The 14667-nt window shown below is 38.5% G+C and overlaps 1 protein-coding gene across 3 annotated transcripts in view; it reads left to right on the top strand.

The window, feature by feature from the left end:
• Nucleotides 1-14667, top strand: part of LOC128687800 (uncharacterized protein KIAA0513) — a 302660-nt gene that overhangs the window by 76263 nt on the left and 211730 nt on the right. For 2 of the 3 annotated variants that reach the window (XR_011391818.1, XM_070083741.1), the window contains exon 5: nucleotides 3662-3790. The exons of the other annotated variant lie outside the window; for it this stretch is intronic. Coding sequence is in view for 1 of the 2 variants with exons in the window: in XM_070083741.1 (XP_069939842.1) it covers nucleotides 3662-3790 (129 nt within the window). In the remaining variant the exon portion in view is untranslated. The remainder of the gene's footprint in view (nucleotides 1-3661; nucleotides 3791-14667) is intronic. 3 annotated transcript variants of the gene reach the window in all.

Genomic DNA, 14667 nt, shown 5'->3' with positions numbered 1-14667 from the left:
TTTTTTGATACTGTTACGTATGCTACACTTCTCAGAAAAAACAAGGCCTGACAGAAACAACAGGTTATATAAGATCAGGAATGTGTTCGTGTGCCTGAAACAAAAGTGCTGTATGTGTTTTTATCCCTTCAGGAAGCTTGTTATTGATGAATCTTTGATTTTGTTCAAAGGCAGACTGTCGTTCAAGCAGTATATACCAAGCAAGAAGAAACACTTTGGTATAAAGTTATTTGTACTGTGTGATTGCAAAAGTGGTCTGGTTTTGGATATAATTGTGTACACTGGCAGTAATACATTGAGAGATACCAGGAAGTTATTGGGTATCTGGTGATGTGGTTAGAACAATGATGGAGCCATATCTTGGTAAGGGGCATATATTATTTACTGATAACTGGTACACAGGCACCTTACTCAGTGATTTCTTGCGAGTGAACATGACAGACATGTGTGGCACAGTGCGTGGTAATCGTAAGCATATGCCTAGGTTCAACGCAGGCACTCACAGAGGTGAGGTGAAGGCCTTTGATGCCAATGACATCATGGCATCTCGGTGGCATGACACGTGTGATGTCACATTGTTGACATCAGTTCACCAAAATGAAATGGCAGACAGTGGCAGGCAGAATAGAAAGACCAATGAACCCATTCTAAAGCCTGCAGCTGTGATGGACTACAACCTCAATATGCGCTTAGTGGACAAATGTGACATGCAGATTGGGTTTGCTGATTGTGGTACATAAAACTTTTTTTCCATCTTCTTGATATTTCCATGCTGAATGCTTTTAACATATACAAGTTGAAGACCAACAACAAACCAAAATATGGTGAATTTTGTTTTTCAGTCATCAGACAAATAATATTCAAGTACCAAAGAGCAACACCTGCAATAGACCAGCGCCCATGAAATTACAAACACATGCCATCTTGTCTGAGGCCTGGTGATCACTACCACCATACAACTGCCTCCTACTGCTTTCAAGAAAAGTTCTCAAAAGCGGTGTTTTGTCTGTGCATATACCAGAAAACTCCCACAAAAATGCAGAGACACTCATTTTATGTGTGAGGAATGTGAAATGCCACTCTGCATATACCCATGTTTCAAAGACTTCCACAAGCTGCAGCAGTTCTAGGAAAGTGTTCAGTAACTGTACATTTGTATATATATTATAGAACAATGGTAATAAAAAGTTTTTGTATTGTTGGTTTGTGTAAACAAGTTTTGTAAACAATATAATAATGATAATGTTTGTGCAGTTATTGTGTTGTATACAATGAGTGTATATTTGAACAATGAACCTTACTTTGGTCTCACAGGCCACATAAGTTACTTAGAAAAGAAAAATATTGGAAAATACAAGAAACTTTTGAATTGAAGTAAATAAAAGAATACCGAGTGAGCGGCATTTGCTGCTGTTGCCATATGTGGCTCATTTTCTGCTAACTTTGCACCTCTATACATGGCAAAAAACTTTTTTTAGGCTTAAAACACTCAGTAAAATAATCCTAACATTTTGGTAAAAAAAATAATTTTTTTTTTGAATATTTTTCGACATAGAATGACAGTTTCAGAAATCGGCTTGCAACAGTCAAAGGATCAGTATGAGTATAAATGATGCCATGTGGCAGATTTTTGGAAAAGTTTGCATTTATGCCAATATTTGTCCCTTTAACATGAGATAACACTTGATTTACATGGTGTAGTACTTATACATTTACAAGAAAATAAGGACAACTGGTATTGGTGAGTACTGTACCCTTTTTTTGTTAGATGTGCAATGTTTTGTCTGATTTTCTTTCTTAGATTTTCCTAGTAAATGAGTAAGTACCAGTACACACAAGTACAATTATCATACACAATAACATAAGTAAGTTATCCACCAGGTTAACTCAAAAAAGTCCAGGTGACTTATTGACATTGGGGTCCTTGCATATGCATTGGTGTAGCAGTCTCTAAGTTGGCTGGACTCTTTAAGTTCAAAAGATCTCCACATCGATCAACATGAATTATTGGTTCTCGATTGTGTTTATGCCATCCATTAATATGAATGTGAAATGGAATTCTGTTTAACATCAGGCTCCACGACCGGATTGCTGGTTTTCGCCTTGTCACAATAACTTTAAGATATGTTAATCTTAATAACTCACAATATCATTTACCATACACTAATCGCTTTTAATTTCTGCCTGGGTCACTATTCAGTTTCTTGTATCTATAAGTCCTTATTTCTGTCTCATGCCTGGAGAGGATGACAGAGTATTGGAGGAAAAGAGAGTTAAAAGTAACAGAAACAATACAGTAAATAATAATGAAAACCAAATCGATGTTTGAAAACAAAAATAAAGAAGGTATGAGTCCAGGTAAGTTTTGTAATTTTATTCATCTATGCTGTTATGGGTGATTGGTACTATACCACTAGCAAGATAGTACTTACTGTAGTATTTCAGTCATATTATACACCAGATGTAAAAAACATTCTCCAGTAAAATGTCAATAATGTATTGGCTTCAAATACACTATTTCAACTCACTTTTGTTCATTGCAACATTTTTTGGTACACTGTCCACATCTGTCCATATTCTCAGCCTTTCTCTCCCTCTACCTGGAAATTTATTTGAATTACTTTTTTCAGTACTCTTTTATCCAGGTTTTGAACATCTCTATACCACCACAGGGATTTGCACTCCACATCATTTCATAACATTATGATTTATTACTCTGTCTTCTTTATATCTGATATTCTTATTGGATATCCCAGAATTTTCATCTCACCTGAGCTTAATGTTTCATACTCTTAGTCACACCAGTGCGTCCCAGCTGTGTACTGTATTAGGGTTGGAACAGTTATTATACTAGATGTATCACTTCCTGTCTTTTTTATCCTAATTAGAGGGTTCGTTGCACCACCTACTTTCTATCCCTGGCTCTCACTCTCCTCATCTTTACTTGCTCAAAATCATATTGTGAGTGCTATGGACTAGGGGTATCTTGACCAGCCTTAGTCTTCCTCTCCTCTACCAGGGACATCCTAGGTATTTAAACCCTGCTACAGATTTTGTTACAGTTTTGTACATTCCTCTTCATCCTGACTTCATATAATTTCCTTTTTCTTTCCACCATTAATTTACTCTCAGATATTTTTTTTTATTTTATGCAATGTTTAGATGTAACAGCATTATAGCTAGGACTATATATGCTAGACTGAAATAGTGTGCATTTTTTATAGTAATTAAGTGGCCTTATTAGATTTTAATAACAATTTTCAAATATTTCTTTTCTAAATTAAATTTTAGGCTTCATATTTCTTTTAAATAGAATTTTGTGCTGCAATTAGAAAGTAAACTTTTCTTACTGCAGTTTTCATATTCAGTAAATAACTAATATCAGCACACTGTAAAAATATATGCAGAATATACTTTTTTTTTATTTATGCCAGAAGTTTTTACATGGAATATAAGTACAGTATTTGTAGATAAAAAAAAAAAAAGGCACGAGATAGATTAATGGTAACTAGACTTTTTTTTTCACAAACTGTATTTCCTGTATAATATTTTCTCCTAACTGGCAGAAAGCTGAGCTCTGATTTAGCTTCATGTTTATGTTGGGTTGCCTAGATTTTGTGTATTATAGTTATACTTATGAAGCAAGCTTTAATTATCACAGCTGATGCTGAAGAAGCACGAGATGTTGTTGAGGGAGCAAGTACTTGCCTCTCTTCACGCTCTTTCAACTCGATGCACTCTCTTTATGCTACTGGTCCTGACCCCTACGACAAATTAAAATATAGACCTGGTAAGTGTTTATAGACCTGGATAGTGTTTATAGAGCGATAGTGTTTGATATTGCTTGACATATGATGCACACATACATACATATACATATATCTACTTATACATTATACACATACACACACACATACATGCAAAGCAGCCACAGGGGGAAGTTGAATGATAGCTTTAGGGGTTTTGTGTTGCAGCCAGCACTTTTTTCAAGAGCTTGCTGTAGTGCAAAAGAATGGAGAATATCTCAGGTAGGTGTGTCCATGAGGAAGCCTGTGATGCTCATAGGCTTAATCATGGACACACCTACCTGGGTTCTTCCCCATTCTGTTGCACTCTTGTAAGCTCTTGAAAAAGTCTTGGCTGCAACACAAAAGGCTTAAAGCTATCATTCAGCTTCACCCTTCAATTGTTTTGCATCTGTTATCACTTGCTTGTGATTTTTGCAACCTACATATACATGCAGTGAATCTAGCAGCATTCGAGAACAGAAGAACCAGGGAAGATATAATGGAAACTACAAAATACTCAGGGAAATTGATAGTGTATTTGCGGGATAAGAAACAGGTACTCAGGGACACAGGTGGAAGTTAAAGGCACAGATGAGCCATAGAGTTGTCAGAAATTATTATTTCAGTTTCAGAGTGTTCAGGAAGTGGAATGATCTCAATGAAGAACTGATGGAGGCAGGCTTTATACATAGTTTTAAGAGCAGGTACAGTAGAGTCCATGAGGCTAGGAGGAAGTGAACCTGGAAGTGGCAAGATGAGGGGGTGCCTTTGCTACTCAACCCCATTAATAATAATAATAATAATAAAAATTATTTTAGCATGATACATGTTTGTACAAAGGAGTATAACAATTGGGTGTACATGCCAAAAGCCCCTTTATATGCAGATCATTTTGAGCAAACTTATAGGTAGCTACACATGCATGCATACATAAACTCATACATGCACACACACATGCACACTCACACACACACATATACATACATATACATATACACACATATACATACACACATATGTACATACATACACATATACATATGTCCCATGAAGAAAGGTTAAGGGAAATTGGCCTGATGCCACTGGAGGACAGGAGTGTTAGGGGAGACATGATAACAACATAAAAAGTACTGCCAGGAATTGACAAGGTAGACAGAGACAGGATATTCCAGAGATGGGACATAGAAACAAGGGGCCACAATTAACTGGAAGTTGAAGACTCAGATGAGCCAGATGAATGTTAGGAAGTTTTCTTCAGTCATAGAGCTGTCAGGAAGTGGAATAGTCTGGAAAGTGATGCAGTGGAGGCAGGAACCATACATTGGCTTGATAAAGCACATGGAGCAAGGGGAGAGAGGACCTAGTAACTATAAGTGAAGTAGAGCTATGACTTGACCCCTGCAACCACAAATAGGTGAGTACATACATATACATACACACATACATACACACATACATACACACATACATACACACACACATACATACACACACATACATACACACATATACATACACACATATACATACACACATACACATACACACACATGTACACACACATACATACACATACACATATACAGTACACACACACATATACAGTACACACATACACACACATACACACACACATACACACATACACTTATACATACACACATATACATACACACACATACACACACATGTACACACACATACATACACATACACATATACAGTACACACACACATATACAGTACACACATACACACACACATACACACATACACTTATACATACACACACACATATACATACATATATATACATATGTCCTACAAAGGAAGGTTAAGGGAAATTGGCCTGATGACACTGGAGGACAGGAGTGTTAGGGGAGACATGATAACAACATATAAAATACTGTGAGGAATTGACAAGGTGGACAGAGACAGAATGTTCCAGAGATGGGACACAGCAACAAGGGTCACAGTTGGAAGTTGAAGACTCTGAGGAATCACAGGGATGTTAGAAAGTATTTCTTTAGTCACAGAGTTGTCAGGAAGTAGAATAGGCTGGGAAGTGATGAAGTGGAGGCAGGATCCATACATAGCTTTAAGAAGAGGTATGATAAAGCTCATGGAACAGGAAGAGTGACCTAGTAGTGACCAGTGAAGAGGCAGGGCCAGGAGCTGTGACTTGATCCCTGCAATCAAAACTAGGTGAGTATACACACACACATATATTTAGAAATCAGAATGGGGGCACATCACAAGCGGTGTTCCTCAGGGGTCAGTGTTGGGCCCGTTGTTGTTCACAATTTACATAAACGACATAGATGAGGGAATAAATAGTGACATAAGCAAATTTGCTGATGACACCAAAATAGGCCGTCCAATTCATTCTAATGAGGACATTAGAGCACTCCAGGATGATTTGAATAGACTGACGCAATGGTCGGAGAAGTGGCGGATGCAGTTTAATATTGACAAATGCAAAGTTCTAAATGTTGGACAGTTATATAACCATGCCACATATAAACTAAATAATGTAGATCTTAATACTACTGATTGCGAAAAGGATTTAGGAGTTCTGGTTAGCAGTAACCTAAAACCAAGACAATAGTGCATTAGTGTTCACAATAAAGCTAACAGAATTCTTGGCTTCATATCTAGAAGTATAAATAATAGAAGTCCTCAGGTTGTTCTTCAACTCTGTATATCCTTGGTTAGGCCTTATTTAGACTATGCTGCTCAGTTCTGGTCACCGTATTACAGAATGGATATAAATGCTCTGGAAAACGTACAAAGGAGGATGACAAAGATGATCCCATGTATCAGAAATCTTCCCTATGAGGATAGACTGAAGGCCCTGAATCTGCACTCTCTCGAAAGGCGTAGAATTAGGGGGGATATGATCGAGGTGTATAAATGGAAAACAGGAATAAATAAAGGGGATGTAAATAGTGTGCTGAAAATTTCCAGCCAAGACAGGACTCGCAGCAATGGTTTCAAGTTGGAAAAATTCAGATTCAGGAAGGATATAGGAAAACACTGGTTTGGTAATAGAGTTGTGGATGAGTGGAACAAGCTCCCGAGTACAGTTATTGAGGCTAAAATGTTGTGTAGTTTTAAAAATAGGTTAGATAAATACATGATTGGGTGTGGGTGGGTGTGAGTTGGACCTGACTAGCTTGTGTTGCTGGGTCTGGTACAGTGCTCCATCCTTGAGTGGGGATGACCAGACTGGGTGGGTCATTGGGATAATCCGGGGGGTGGGTCATTGGTCTAATCCGGGGGGTGGGTCATTGGTCTAATCCGGGGGGGACACATGGACCTGCTCCGCATGGGTCAGTAGGCCTGTTGCAGTGTTCCTTCTTTCTTATGTTCTTATATACATGCACACACACACACACACATTTACACACATATACAGTGCTAGTCATGGCATTGTGCTGGGTGAGTGCCCTGGCATAATGCTGTGATGAAAATCAAAGGCCTACTATACAGGGGGCCTTTTTTCATAGTTCATTATGCCGGGTAGTAGCCGTTAGCATCACATCATGGCCTGCCCCCCCCACTCCACAGTGTCTCCTCAGTGCTCACATGGCTACCATGGTGAGAGGAAGTGTTGCACTTTTGTCTCTCATCCACCCCATCTTTTGTCCAGTGTTCCCTTTGGTTTTGGGGCTATACAGTGCTTGTCACGGCATTATGCCACCCCTCCCCTACATACATACCAAAATGCAAATACATACAAACCATGAAAGATTGTAATATATATATATATATATTTTTTTTCAACAAACCAGCTGTATCCCACCAAGGCAGGGTGGCCCAAAAAGAAAAACGAAAGTTTCTCTTTTTAAATTTAGTAATTTATACGGGAGATTGGGTTACTAGCCCCTTGCTCCTGGCATTTTAGTCGCCTCTTACAACACGCATGGCTTACGGAGGAAGAATTCTGTTCCACTTCCCCGTGGAGATAAGAGGAAATAAACAAGAACAAAAACTAGAAAGAAAGTAGCAGAAAACCCAGAGGGGTGTGTGTATATATATGCTTGTATATGTATGTGTAGTGTGACCTAAGTGCAAGTAGTAGTAGCAAGACGTACCTGAAATCTTGCATGTTTATGAGACAGACAAAAGACACCAGCAATCCTACCATCATGTAAAACAATTACAGGCTTCCGTTGTACACTCACTTGACAGGACAGTAGTACCTCCCTGGGGGGTTGCTGTCTACCAACCTACTACTATAATATATATATATATATATATATATATATATATATAACATATATGTATATATATATATATATAATATGTGTATATATATAATATATATGTGTATATATATAATATATATGTGTATATATATATATATATATATATATATATATATATATATATATATATATATTATATTATATATATATATATATATATATATAATATATATATATATATATATATATAATATATATATATATATATATATATATATATATATATATTTATTATCACACTGGCCGTTTCCCACCAAGGCAGGGTGGCCCGAAAAAGAAAAACTTTCACCATCATTCACTCCATCACTGTCTTGCCAGAAGGGTGCTTTACACTACAGTTTTTAAACTGCAACATTAATTTTTTTTTTTTTTTTTTCAACAAGTCGGCCGTCTCCCACCGAGGCAGGGTGACCCAAAAAAGAAAGAAAATCCCCAAAAAGAAAATACTTTCATCATCATTCAACACTTTCACCACACTCGCACATTATCACTGTTTTTGCAGAGGTGCTCAGAATACAACATTAATATAATATATATATATATATATATATGTATAATATATATATATATAATATATATATAATATATACAATATATATATAATATATATATAATATATGCAATATATAATATGTATAATATATATACAATATATGTATAATATATATTTATAATATATACAATATATATAATATATACAATATGTATATAATATATATATATATATATAACATATATATATATATATATATATATATATATATATATATATATATTTATACTTAAGTATATATATATATATATATATATGAGTATATATATATATATATATATATATATATATATATGAGCATATATATATATATATATATATATATATATATATATATATATATATATGTATCATCTCCATGGGGAAGTGGAACAGAATTCTTCCTCCGTAAGCCATGCGTGTCGTAAGAGGCGACTGAAATGCCGGGAGAAAGGGGCTAGTAACCCCTTCTCCTGTAAATACAGTGGACCCCCGCATAACGATCACCTCCAAATGCAACCAATTATGTAAGTGTATTTATGTAAGTGCGTTTGTACGTGTATGTTTGGGGGTCTGAAATGGACTAATCTACTTCACAATATTCCTTATGGGAACAAATTCGGTCAGTACTGGCACCTGAACATACTTCTGGAGTGAAAAAATATCGTTAACCGGGGGTCCACTGTATTACTAAATTTGAAAGGAGAAACTTTTGTTTTTCCTTTTGGGCCACCCCACCTCGGTGGGATACGGCCGGTGTGTTGAAAGAAGATATATATGTATCATGTGGGGTTCGAACACGTGGATAGGGTAAAGAAATACTCACGTAGGCTGGAAGTACGTATATTATGGATAATGTGGGAAGCGCCAAACAGCCGCGACCTGCCTCCTTGCTCTCTCTCGTAAGACTAACTAACCCCAGTACCCATATGTGAGGGGGTGTTTGAAATACTGCTGTGGTCAGCACAATATGAATACAGACACCATACAATGCATAATGTGGAGTGTCACCTATAGAAACATTGTAAGCAGAATTTATAGCACACTGCACATCAGGTATAACTTCATCCCAAGTTTCACTGTTGGGATTGATAGTGGCTCTCAAGACATCAAGTACTTTTTTATTGGTTCTTTCCGCTAACCCATTGCTGGCAGGATGATGAGGAACAATGGTGGATTTAGAGATCTTGTACAAGGTGCACAAATTTTCAAGAATTTCATTACAGAATTCACCTCCATTATCTGTTACTAGGGACTTAGGGGTGGTATGCCTGCAGATAATGCGTTCTTTAAACGCTTTAGCTACTGTCTCGGCAGTCTTATCTGCAATAGGAACTAACTCACAATATCTGGTGAAATGGTCTACCATAACACACAGATGTTTGTTGCCTTGGAGGGAACATTGGAAATTAGTTAACAAATCTAGCGCAACTCTTTCCCACGGTTCGCTAGTAGTTGGATACACTTGGATTGGATTAGGGCCATTAGCATTACCTTTATGTTGCATGCAGACACTACATTTCTTAACATACTCAGAAATATCAGTTGCCATACGAGGCCAAAAGTATTTCAATCTGGCTTGTTTTACTGAACGATCCATACCAGGGTGTGCAACACCTGGTACATCGTGAACTAGCTGTAAGGCTACATTCACTAGTGACTGTGGAATTACTAACTGGTATACTCTTCTGCTAGGAGTACCCAACTCGGCTGTTCGATACAGTAATTCTTGGTTCATGACAAAGTCACTGATGGGTGCTGGTGGCTTCACAGTCAGAATAAGATCTTCCTGGAGCAGGAATCGAATCACACCAGACCACATGGGATCTGTTCGTTGAGCATTCTTTACATCTTCAGCACTAAATGGAGGGTCTGCAGTTACTATACTAACATGTCGCAATAAGGCATCTGCGACTACATTTGACTTGCCAGGTAAGTGTTCAAAGGTGGGATTGAACTCTTGGATAGTCAAGGTCCATCTGGCTAACCTTCCAGTAGGTTGTTTGTTCTGGAATAAAGGTATCAGTGGAGCATGGTCTGTCAAGACATGAACAGAGTACTGATAAATAATGTCTCGGAAGTGCTTTAAAGACTATACTATTGCTGAAGCTTCTTGCTCAGTTACTGTATAATTACGTTCAGCCTTCGTAAGGACTCGGCTAGCAAATGCAACTGCGTTGTACTTGCCATCGGTCTTCTGAGCTAGTATGGCACCTATGCCAATTGAACTAGCATCAGTTGTCAGATAGAAGGGCTTAGAAAAATCTGGAAATTTCAAAATTGGAGCAGATGTTAGCTTTTCTTTTAGAGTTTGGAATGCTCTTTCTTGATGGAAGGTCCGAACAAAAGGAGCATCTTTCTTAAGCAACTCAGTTAGAGGAGCAGCTATGGAAGAAAAATTGGCAATGAAAGATCTATAAAAACCTGCTAAGCCCACAAAGGATCTTACGGCATCAGCAGTTTTGGGTGTTGGAAAATTTAGTACTGCAGTTACTTTACTTTGGTCAGTCGTAACCCCTCTAGGAGTGACTACGTGACCAAGAAACTTAATTTCTGATCTGAAAAATTGACATTTAGACAGTTTGATCTTTAACCCTTTGAGGGTCGACAGGCCCTCTCCGAAACTCGTTCTCAGGGTCGGCCAAATTTAAAAAAAAAAAAAATTATTTTCTCTTATGAAAAGATAGAGAATCTTTTCCCGATCATAAAGACACCAAAAGTTTGAAATTTGATAGAAAACTTACGGAATTATGCTCTCACAAAGTTAGCGGTCTCGGCGATGTTTACGCATCGGCGATTTTGCCCACTTTGAGCCCCATTTTCGGCCAATTTCACTGTACTAGTCGACAAAAAACATGAATATTTCGATAGAACTCCATTTTTTCTATCGAATGGGTGCAAGAAACCACTCATTTATGGAATTCTACTATCCAGTACAGTGGTCAGAATTTAGCAATTTTGCCAATTTCACACAAATTTCAAAAGATGCCAATTTCCGAATAGGGTCCAGAATAAACAAGAAAGACATTCCTGGCACTAAAATGACATTTCCTCTAGTCATTAGTCATGTCTCAAGGCCCCTCTTATATTCTTTTGCTTTCCACTTTGAATTTTTATTTTCACAAAAAATATAAGATTTACTGTTATGCAGACTACTGCATTAGTGTAAAAAATGGTATAAATATTATTGGTGCACTTGTGAAAGAATATTAGGCTCACCAGTTGACGTGTATTGCACGCTTGGCATGATTTGTTTACTTTTGAAGTTTGGTAAAAATCGAACATTTCTGCTACTTTGAGCTCAATTTCAAGGCACCTTTCTTTGTAAAACCAGCCAAAATCATCTCAATTTCTGTAATATGTATTCCATTCTATAAAATGAGACCAAGAAAACTAGAATACAACAATAAATACCATACGAAAATACACTGCAAAGTCGCTGATTTATTCAAAAAAAATGGTAAAAGTTTTTTTTTTCTCATTATGCACTGTGTGCTGCAGGATTTTTTTTAGACTGTGCACACTGACCACATAGACCCATTCTTTCATATGAAGGCCTACCAGCTTTCTCCCACTAGATTTGAGGCCGCTAGAATTTATGAGTACTAGTACGTCAAAAACCCCTACGCGTAAGACGTACTAGTACGACGAAAACCCTCAAAGGGTTAAATTGGCTTCTTCAAGGTTACCAAGTACTACATCAAGTCTTTTCAAGTGTGTATCCACGTCTTTAGACATGACGATTACGTCATCTAAGTACACCATAAGTGCATTACCTATGAGACCTCTAAAGATATTAGTCATGAGCCTTGAGAACGTGATAGGGGAGGATCGTAATCCAAACGCCATACGGAGGAAGTGATAAGGACCTGTAGGAGTGGAGAATGCAGTTAGCTCTTGGCTGTCCTCGTGAAGAGGGACTTGCCAAAACCCTTGTAACAAATCCAGGGTTGAAAAGACTTTATCTCCGATGTTACGTAAAAGATCACCCAGTACAGGAAGTGGGAAGCGATCTGGAATGGTTTTTGCGTTTAACTTCCTAAAGTCAATCACTGGGCGCCAAGTACCATCCTTCTTAGGTACTAGGATCAAGGGTGCATTCCAAGGTGAATTGCTAGGTGCAATAACTCCATCATCAAACATTTGATTGATCAATTCTTCTGCGACAGCAACTTGTGAATGAGGCATTCTGTACGCAGGTATGTAGATAGGTCTAGTACCAGGTTCGAGTGGAATACGATGGGACAATAAATTCGTTATACCCATCTTCTCACCTGGTAAGGCAATGGCTTTATGACGTTTGTTCAACAGAGTCAACAAACGCCTGACTTCATCTGGGAAGTCAGTGGGAGCTAAGTCTTTCTCCTCAACTGGTGGAACAGATTGATCCAGTGAAGTGGATGAGGTCTCCCCGGCAGAAATAGCACCGACCCACTGGTCAGGTGACAACTCGTCCTCTACCTGAACAGGGTAAGGATAGTGAACAAGGTCAACAAGATTGGTATTGGCTCTGAGACGAACACTGTGACCAGAAGTGTTAGCTAGGAAGAAATGGATCTTGCTATCTCTTACAACATGTAAGGATGGTTCAACAAATAGACCTTTTACTTTGCAGGAATCACTGTCAACTGGGACGTTATCACCATCTGGAACACTAGGAACAACTACAGACACTCTAGTGAGAGCACTAGCCGCAACAGAGACGTCTTTCTGCAGACGGCATGTGACATCAACAAGAGATGGCATTACTAGTTTCAAGTAATTGTTTTCTGACAAGGCATCCCCTGTGGAGAAACTACTACTCGAACTAGCAGTCATTGCAAGGATAGGTTGTGCACTCAAGGCAGTCTGAGTGTCCTCGGACACTTGAGGCAACGGAACACTATCCTGCAAGTCTGAAGGTATAGGTGGAACACAGACGGGAGTGACAGAATTACCAGTGCCTGACCGCTTGGGTACGCTACTGGAGAATCCATTGGCTTGTAAGGACTTAATCCGTACATCATACTCTGCAGCAGTATGACAGATTTCTGATCCAAGCTGGTAACCCCAGAATGGAACGATCAAGTCGTCAATTTGGGCATGCCATCTGTACGGGTCGAGCACAATGCGTAAGTCTCGCATGGAAGCAAATCCCAGTAGAAGGTCACCAGGGAAAGTAATCTGGTCGACAACAAGGAAGGAAGCAGTGAAGTCTCTACCTTGGATAGAAAAAGTTAGGGAAGTCCGACCTCGGACACGCAGATGAGAACCAGCTACTCCACTAAGGGAGGACACATGAGTCGGTTCTACGAGAAGGACATGTCGTAACTGCTTATCCTTAAACAAACTAGACCTAATAATATTGACTTGCGCACCAGAGTCCATGAACAAATGAACGGGCGCATTATGAACAGATGCTTGCACTATAGGGCCTATGGTTGCATTGGAAGTTATGTGCAAACAAAAAGGTGGATTGTCATCTGAAAAGACTTGTTCCACTTCATCCCCAAAATCATCTATGTCAGAGACATGTGAAGCAACATCATCAGCAGGATTGTCATTCTCGAGACTGCTTAAGGCTTCAAATGAATTGTGAATGGGAATGGTGTACTCATTATCACCTACTGTCACCATGGGACGGTTTGACTGGGGCGCTCGAATTCCCCCGAATTGGAAGAATGAGCCTGGTTCTGGTTAGTTTGAGAACCACGACGTCTGTTTCCTCTATGGGTTCTGCGGTTGGAACGGCCACGGAAAGACCTAGAGTACTGAAGGTTGTAGAGAGCATTGCACTCAGATGTGTCATGTCCATGTATTCTATGATAAGTACAGTACGGCAGTGACTGGTACTCATCGTCAGTACAACGTCTCTTAGGGTAACTATCAGGACAATTAATTACAATATGGCCACGGAAACCACAGTTGTAACAAGTCCGCTGACTATGGTTACTGAATGTACTATGAATACTACGAGGTTTATAACGACTCTGTACACTGGTCCTTGGTGATCTCTGAGATGGTTGACGACCACGATTTGTCTCTGTGGCGCAAACAAGAGGTGGTGCAGACTGAGGCATAGGTGTGAAATTACTTT

Source organism: Cherax quadricarinatus, chromosome 10 (assembly GCF_038502225.1).
Source record: "Cherax quadricarinatus isolate ZL_2023a chromosome 10, ASM3850222v1, whole genome shotgun sequence".
Lineage (NCBI taxonomy): Eukaryota > Metazoa > Arthropoda > Malacostraca > Decapoda > Parastacidae > Cherax > Cherax quadricarinatus.
This window is presented reverse-complemented; position numbering and strand designations above follow the sequence as displayed.